General features: G+C 36.6%; 1 protein-coding gene across 5 annotated transcripts in view; it reads left to right on the forward strand.

Annotated features, from left to right (window-relative positions):
• STAU2 (staufen double-stranded RNA binding protein 2) overlaps positions 1-9465 on the forward strand; it is a 316631-nt gene that overhangs the window by 141426 nt on the left and 165740 nt on the right. For all 5 annotated transcript variants that reach the window (XM_045284722.1, XM_045284675.1, XM_045284756.1 and 2 more), the window contains one exon: positions 4052-4112. In XM_045284722.1, coding sequence (XP_045140657.1) covers positions 4052-4112 — 61 coding nt within the window. The remainder of the gene's footprint in view (positions 1-4051; positions 4113-9465) is intronic.

The raw sequence follows: 9465 nt of genomic DNA on the forward strand, positions 1-9465 counted from the left end.
ATATGTCAAAATAAATCTCTTCACAGACATTTATTTTTAAAGTAAGTGAAAACACAACCACTAAAGGCCAATAATAATTTCATTAATTAACTTTATTAATTTGAAAACCCTCTTTTCCCCACATAACCACTGTCAAATGCTTAATAATGACAGCAAAATAATCTAGGCTTGTAAATGCACTAAGAACTGTCTAGTGGTGAGGAACAGGCCTTTACTGATGTAGCAGAAACTGCAGTGTCCTGGAGCTTGGAGGACATGAAGACGAGTCTGGGAAGTCAGGAGGGACTGACAGCATTGCTTTTATGCCAAGTCACCGACCAAAACCACACTCTCTGCCAGTGAGTTGATCCTGACTCATGGTCACCTCATAGGACAGGATGGAACTGCCCCTGTGTGTTTCTGAGCCTGCTCCTCGTTAGGAGTAGTAGGAAGCCCCATCTTTCTTCAGTGGGAGCATCTGGTGGTTTTGAACTCTGTGCTGATGATTACAGCTCAATAGTAAGGTTTGTACTCAGGTAATGAGAGAACTCCAGCTTCGTTTTGCCTTTATAAAACTGTTTTGGCTAGTCTCTAGATTCTTGCCACCTCCATCAAAAATTTAGAACCCATTTTACCCTTTCTACCAAAAAATAAAATTGTTTGGAATTTTGATGGAGGTTGATTGAATGGATAGATCAATTTATTTGGTGATAATTGTCATATTAACAACATTAAATCTTTTGATTCATTCACAAGATACATCAAATTTATTGAGGCTTTTAAAGAATCATCCCAGTGATATTTTGTCTTTTTCATAGAGTACCTGCATATTTAAAATAGATTTATTCCTAAGTATTATATGTTGTTCTGATGTAATTGTTAACCGTGCTGGAAGTTCATTTCAATTTTTAATTTTGTTGGGACAGGATAAATTATGAAGTATTATTGTAAAACCATAGACACATTCATTAAGTACAAACAGCAAGACGCGAAGCTATTGTTTCTCAGCATGTCCACTGTCTAGTTCTGTGCACTTCGGAAGGCCATGCTTCCATCCTTTTAACCCTACCCTGAAGAATTCGGAACTCTGAATTACACCATGCCAAAAGGGCAACTTCTGGCATCCTGAGGGATTCAAACTGTCTTCCTTTGAAATGCTCTGTGAGTTTTAGGGACATAAAGCAATCTAAAGAGGCAAGATCAGGACTGTAAGCCTGGGCGGGGTTTCCCATAGAAATTCTCATAAGACACCCCCTTCTTACCCTCAAAAGAATGAGCAGGTACATTGTCATGATGGGAAAAAATGCTCTCGGCACAACTCTCCTGCCCTTTTCTTCACCAAAGTGGCTTTTCCATTGTTGTAAAACCTTTTCATAATAAATCCTGGTAATTTCCTGGGCCCTTGTAGAAGAATGCCTTAAAACAATCACTATAACCTTTGGAATTGACTTCTCTGTCTTGCATTTAATTAGCCCAGCAGATTCTCTCAGAAGCCACCGTTCTGAATGGTCCTTTGCATATTTCCGGTAGGCCCCTTATACATTACTGTGAGAACTTGGCTGCAGCCATCTACTGATCAGAGACAGGCTTAAACACATTGTGTGGAATAAACCCCTACTTGTATAAACTGGAACCCCAGTAGCAATACTTCTTGACATTCTCATATATAGAAATATAATTGACTGATATTTGCATGTGTATCCTTTGCCTTGTGACACTGCATTATGATAGTAGCTTTTAAAAATATGTATTCTGTAAACGGACAGGTACAAAAGTTGGACATTTCAACAATCTTCACATGTACACTTGGGTGACATTAATGATGTTCAGAAAGTTGTTCAGCCATCACCCTTACTCATTCTCAAATTATAATATCAACCCTAACTGAAGCTCACTGTTGCCTAGGCCAAAGACCCCTCTTGAATTCTTTCAGGATTTGTTTATTGAAAAGCCTTTATTTTGCCTTCATTTTTAAAAGCTATTTTATCTGAGTACAGAATCTAGATTTTCTGTTTCTTTCAGCAGTTTAAAGATACTGACTGTTCCATTGTCTTATGATTTACATAGGTTTTTTTGCTTTTGTTTTGATGAGAAACCTGCTCTCTGCTTTTACTCTAGTGGTAATTTAAAATATGAAGCTTCTGATTGTTTTTAATATATTGCCAGCTTACTGAAAAAATCAGAGGCAGGACTCTGTTTTCTTCCTGCCTCTGTTATGTGCTACTGTATCTTTTCCATTTCATCCTAACATAGCATACACACTTCTGCCATCAAATTGATTCTGGCTCACATTGAGGGAGGGTTTCTGAGCCTGTTATTTTTTCTTTTGGTCAGAGTTTTAAAATTAATTTTATTACAGATACTTTACATATCATACAATTTAACTTTTCAGGCATATTAAGAAGAATTGAACAATCGCCACCACAATCCGTTTCAGAGCATTTTCTTCTTGTACTTGTTGTTAGCTCCCCTCCTCCCTCTCCCCTCCTCTGCTGCCATTCCCCTAGTGATTACTGATCCCCTTACTGTTTCTATAGATGTACATATCCTAGGTTTCATTTACAGAAAATCATTCCAAATCTTTACAAGAGCAAATAGCCTCTTCTTTCTTCTGTGGAGGGACTGACAGACAGAAATTGTCAACCATGTGATTAGCATCTCAGTGCTTACCTGCCAATGCCACCAGGGATAGAATGAAAGAGAGAATTTACTAAGAGCAAGGTTGAAAAAAGAATGAACCCTAGTAGTACTACGTGTTTATATTTAGATTGAATTTATATGTTTGAACTTTGTCACCAGTTATCTAAATATAAAATTCTGAGTATAATAGGAAACCCTTTAAAAATTTCCTGGGGTACTTCATATCAGATATACCAGCTTTAGTCAGTTACCTTTCTTATTATATTGACTAGAATATTACACCAAAATATATGGATTTCAACTCGTGTTGATCAACAAATGATTGAATTGTTAAAATATGGTGTATCCGTACAATGAAATATTGTTTAGCCGTGTAAAGGAATAAAATTCTAGCATATGCCATTCTATGGGTGAACCTTTTTTAAAAGTATGTTGAGTGAAATAAGCCAGATACAAAAGGATAAATAGTGTATGATTCCACTCAGTTAAAAAAGATCTAAATGAAAAAAAAAATGGAAATGACATCAATTCCTAGAGGCAGAAAGTAGAATTGGTATAACCAGAGGCCAAAGGGTCCCGAGAATAAGGAGCAGTTGCTGCTCAGGCGGTCCTGAGAGCCTGATTGGGGCAGTGAAAATGTTTTAGAAATGATGGTGGTGGTAGTTGCTTAAGATGGATATTATTAATAATGTCACTGAATAATATGCTTTAAATAGGTTAAGTGGCAAGTTTTATATTTTCTGTATTTTAGCCCAGTAAACATTTAAATCTTTATGCATTTCAAAATGTATTTATACCCAATACAAATCAAATCATCTGGCAAATGCCAGTTTGTTACATGTCTGTCTTAAGATTAGAACTTCGTTTTCCATGTTTCTTATATATCATTAGCTAATTAATGATCTTTATCATATTTTTCCAGTACATATATATGAGGCAACTTCAGAAAGTTAATGAAAAAATTCCATTATCTCTCAATGCCCATTTCCACAAGCTTTGAAGCACTGTCGTAGTATTTGTTGTTAATCTAACCTCAGGAACGATAAACCCTTTTAGTCACTTTAGTACACTGCTGCTTACTGTTTGAGTAAGAATCATTTATTTGTTTATACTTTTTAAGAATCATTTACTGTTGAATCCCCTCGTAGAGAGAACCTGAGCTCTGTGTAATACATATATGAATATGAGGCTATAGTATAAATTAAATAAGCTAAAAATAGAAGGGGCAATAGGAAATGGTTTCAGTTACACGGAAGTGATAGCTGACCCTGCTAGGTGCTTTGGGGCCCGTTGTCTTTGGGGTCAGAGATGGACAGAATAAGTAGAATGACTGTGTGGGAGCCCTTTGTCCTCATTGTACTGATTAATCAACTCTTTTTTCTTGTGAAATAAGCCATTTCTCTGGATTTAAACAGTTTATGTAATTTTTCAGACAGGGGAAAATAAAGGATGGAGTAGTCCTAAGCCTGGGTTTCCTGAACCAACAAATAACAGTAAGTTCCCCCTTTATTTCTGTGCACTTGGCGTTCATCAGCTCAATGACTATACCACTGCTAATATGTATTGAAGTGTTGGGGGCTGTGCTGTCATGCTAAGTATTAGGGAGACGAAAAGGAAAATGGATGTGTGCCTTCCTCATCTCACAGAGGAACTGGAAAACTAAGACACTTGCTGTCTTCATAGCCTAATGCGTTGTATTCATAACACAGGCAAACCATTACAGATTTGCCATTTAATATATGTAGTGATGCTATTCTTTTTACAATTGTTGTTTTTGTTGCAATAACATTGTAATATAAAAGAATAAAAACAATTATGAACCTGTTACCTCCTCAGATCAACCGTTGTGTTAGCTCTAAGTGTTTTTAGGTACACACAGGGTTTTCTCTAATTAAGTCATAATCTGATTTCTTTAGCTTTGCCATCCTTATGTATTTTTCCACATTGTGCATAGTCATTAGAATGTTTAGTATTTTATTCCAAGTATACTACAGGTTGTCCCTGAGTTAATGATGGAGTTTAGTTTTGAGTGCTTCAGCCTAAGCTTCTGACACTAAATCAAATACCTCTCTTTTTAGTTCTTATTATTGCCTTTTATTATTAATATCTATGAATTCAACTTTTATTTTGGCATTTGGAGTTTTATTTTTTAGCACAGTTTATAATCCATATTACTAAAGTTAATATGTCTTAAAAAAAAGTAATCGTTACATGAAATTCCTTGTAATTCATTGTAAGACAAGGACTGCCTACTTATCAGAAGTTAAAAATATACTTAAGTTTATTCCTGGATTGTGATAAGAGTTGTATGAGCCCCCAATAAAATGATGTAAAAATATGTTTATTTCTATTTTCAAATATTTGTGTAAAATGTTTTACACCGGAAGCATAGACATTTTCCTTTGTTCCCTTTTTTTTAAAAAAGCATCTTTTTCCATCAAGTCCACCATCTTCCTGTAAATCAGTGAAACAAAATATCTAACCAGTTAAGAACCCAGCCTCTCTGGTTTGTGTTCCTGTCTTCCTGTAACCTTTGGAGGCAGAGTAAGTTCAGTGTATAAGTTTTCATAATAAAGAATCTTTATTTCTTGGTATTACTGGTAGCTTATCTCTTGGTAAATACTGAAATTAGCGGCTCTTATTAAAGCATGCTCATCAGAATGGAGTTCTTGGATCAAAACTAGCTCTTTGAGAGGACTGTGCCAGTGTCTAACTGTATTCCTGAGCTCCTTTCCAGAGATTTAAGGTGCTCTGATTCTGAGCTCTCAGAGAGAGAGAGAGGCACACACGGAGACATGAGCTTGGAACTCGTGTGCCAAAGCAGCAAATGGGATCATTTCCGTATTAGAGAGTTTGTGATACTGTTGTTATTTGAATGCATAGGTTTATAACTGCTTGATAATTACATATGAAACATTAAATTGGATATGGTGATTAGCATATTATCTATTTCCTTAGTATGTACAAAGAGAATGTTGATATCCTTCCCTGTCTTCCTCCTTCCTTTTATAAAAGTGATAAAGTTATATTTAGGCCCACCACACATTTCATTCTGGTACTTTTATCTGTCAGATGTTTTTTATATGTACGTGGTAACCAAAGAATGGCATTTAATTTTGAATCATCACACTTTGGCACTATATATTTATTTTTCAAAGAATATATGTATTTAAATAGTTATCAGTTTGACAGCTTTAACCTGAAAACACACTATTGATGACCTGCAAGCTCCATCATTGAACAATGATATTTCACTGTTTCTGACTTAAAATTTCTACAAAGAATATGAAGGATCCTTAGTGGTGTAGTGGGTTAAGCATTGGCCTGCTAACTTCAAGGTTGGTAGTTCAAACCCAACAGCTGCTCATTGGAAGGAACGTGAGGCTATCTGCTCATATAAGTATTAAAACTTTGGAAACCCTATGGGGGCTGTTGTTCTGTTCTGTCCTGTATGGTCTCTGTGAGTTGAAATCAACTTGATGGTAATGAGTTTGTTTTGGTTTTGATTATAGCATGATTAAAGAGCCTCCTGGTCTAATGATGAAACACTAAGCTAGTTAGTAGCAGAAAGATTAGCAACTTGAACCCACCCAGTGCCTCTATAAGGAACCCTAGTGGCACTGTGGGTTAGCCATTGTGCTGCTAGCCTAACTGTGGGAGGAACAAGAGGCTGTGTGCTCCCATAAAGATTTACAGTCTGGGAAACCCTAAGGAGCAGTTCTGCTTTGTCCTGAAGGGTCACTTATGAGTCAGAACTGACTTGATGGTAGGTTGATTTGAAAGGAAAGAACTTTTCTGAAGCTATGGGATAGAATATCATATAGAGGCCATGAGCGTAAGTGCTCAGAATTTTGTAAGAATGCATAAAAACATTTGTTTTAGAGATCAAGTTAGAGGTGGTAAAATGATCTGAAGCCAGTTACACAGCTAAAGGTTTAGGGACTACTCTAGACTCGGTGGATTCTAATGGAGAATTTGAAGGGACAGTGATCCTTCACGCCTCAACCGAGTGGTGAAAACATTGATGACGGGGTCTTCCATGTGAACACTGAGTGGTCTTTGGGTTACCACAGAGGATGGGCCACAGCTAGCACCTGACTAGCACCAACCCCAGAAATCAACTGCATCCCTCTTCTCGGATTAGTTGTCTTTGGGGAGGCTTCAGAGTGCCCGGAAGCCAGATCTTCGCTCGCTCGCTCATTCGCTCGCTCACTCACTCACTCACTCACTCACTCACTCACTCACTCACTCACTCACTCACTGCTGTGAAGTTAATACTGACTCAGAGAGACCCCGTAGGACAGGATAGAACTGTTTCTGTGGGTTTCCGAAACTGTAACTCTTTAAAAAAATTTTTTTTTAACTCTACAGTAGTAGAAGTAAGCCCCATCTTTCTCCTGTGGCACGCCTGGTGGTTTCTAACTGCTGACCTTGCAGTTAGCAGCCCAGCGCATAACCACTATGCTGCCAGGGTTCCTCAGAGCCAGGTCTTAGCCACTTAAAACTATTAGAAAAAAATTAGAGACTGTTTAGGGATTGGTCACTCGTGTGGTAAGACTATTATCTGAAAATTAATTTAAATTTATATAGTAGGGTAACATTCAGGTTAAATTCTCTTCTACATAATCAGTCCCTTATGTTTGGAATTCTACTTTAAGCAATTTCTGTCCTGTGAAGGATACCTGTGTTAACATTTGCAGGCAGAGGTTAGAGCTGCGATCTCTCAGGATGGCACATGTGGGGAGGAGAGGAATTTGAGTCAGCCAATGAAGTCTCCAGTTGGTTACCTTTCTGACATGCTGCCTGACCTGGGACAACTCATTTTACATCTTAATTTTAAATACACTCTGTTAAGAGCTGGGCATATCGATATGCACTGTTGAGAATCTTTAATTGTGTAATAGTGGTAAAATGATTAAGTATCTTTGAATAGCACCTGAAAATCAAACATATTATTTTGTAGAAAGGAGCACCATCATCAAATGATTGTACATTATACCAGATGTTTATCTTTGTCAGACTCTGCATTGCCTCACAAATTGTAGTGAAAAAGATAAAAATTTTAAGCCAGCCATGATTTAGAGAAGTGATCTGATATTGACTTGGAACTAGTGTACTAAAATAAAAGAAGAGTGCACAAAGGAGGATTGTAATAGACCACAGCTAGCACCTGACTAAAAGTAGACCAGAGTTAATGTACACATGTGTTTAATTTTTAAATGGAAGATATCATTTTTAAAGATTACCATCATAAGAAACTGCTAACAGTTACAACTTAAAAATTGTTTACATGGTTTTGCAAGTGATTGTGATTACATAGCCTGGCTGTTCAATTTACTTCCCCAGCCTGATTGCCTGCAGATTTAAAATATGGACCTAATTTTTGCATACTTTTCAGGCTTTCTTCGTTGTACTGAAATGCAGCAGAAGGCTTATTATCTAAATGTGTTTTTACCCTTTGAGTCACTAGTATCGTCATATTGAAGTACAAGAACACATAAGAGTGTAATGTGAGGTTTATGTTAAATTTAGCATGGGGCAATTTTATGCTTGGCATACACATGAAAAGCTAGATTTTTACAGATGAATGACTAGCAAGTTTTTTAAAAGATCATGCGTTTTAAAGATCTACTGATGGCTCATGGAAAATTTTTATAAAATATTAAGAAACAATTCAGTTGATAATATCTTTTATATTTTGCATCCACATTCCATGTTTCTTATTAATACAGGGTTTTACTTAAAAACAGGTTCATTGTTTCTTAAAGGTGAACCCTAGCTTAATTCAAAATTGGACTGAACTCAAAGGTATTCAGTGGTATGTGCCGAATCCACCCACTAAAAGATTATTTGGAAGCATTTTTCACATAAATATTTTTTCCATTAACCTTTTCAAAAGTTTTATTTAGCCCCTGTGAAATATGCTGGCTCTTCGAGGTTCATTAGAGACGATCTAAGACAAATGCTTTTGGGATAGGATAGAGTTCTCATTGACCTTTTCAGAAATGTAGTGGACTTAAAATTTTTGTCACTTCTTTGTCAAAATAATTGTTTATTAGGCCCGAAACCAGTGGGCTAAACTATCCAGTGCTGACAGTGCATAGATTGCATGCTTGTTTCCTGTGTGCAATGTACTGTATTTAGAATTTCTACATAGTCCTCTTTTTCTTGGTAGCTGAGGGTTGTACTTTTAAGATAATGGATTAATAGATTCTTTCTTTGATAGCTTCTTGGGGAATTCCTTGAACAATTTCCTTGTGAAACACCATGACAGAAACTTTTTAATGAGGCAACTAAATTCATTTAATGTAAACACTAATGAATACATGATTAAATATAAAGCTTGATGATCCTGTAACTGTTTATGTTGGAAATGGAATAGTGTAACTGACTTGTAGAAATATATTTATAAAGGATCAGTGGGTTATTTGCACCCAGGCTGCCCAGTTCCTGAATGCCCATTGCTTTTGAACAAAGTCAGGACCCATAAAGAGGGTCATTTATCTGGAGCACCGAGGACCAAAAGAATGTATACATTCTCTTACATTGTTGCTCAGACTGAGGATGGAAATGTTCTTCCCCTGAGCTAAAGACACGTTCCTGTGTTATAGAAAGATCCTCTCTCCCTTTTGTATCTGTCGGTGGCTATGTTGGCATCTCCTGAGTAGTGAGAAGCTAGCCCCTAGCCCTTTTGTTGCTAGACAGGAATTCTGTTTTCTTTTCATGGAATCTAGCTTGTTTTGTTTTACTTAGATCAGTTGAGTTTGTTTTTCAAAGGAAAAAAGATTCTGAAAGTAGAAAATTAGTCTTTAACCAGATTAGCACAAACAACATTTTTTTTTTAAA

Source organism: Echinops telfairi, unplaced genomic scaffold (assembly GCF_000313985.2).
Source record: "Echinops telfairi isolate 266 unplaced genomic scaffold, ASM31398v2 ScPeMD7_1;HRSCAF=3_0, whole genome shotgun sequence".
Taxonomy (NCBI): Eukaryota; Metazoa; Chordata; class Mammalia; order Afrosoricida; family Tenrecidae; genus Echinops; species Echinops telfairi.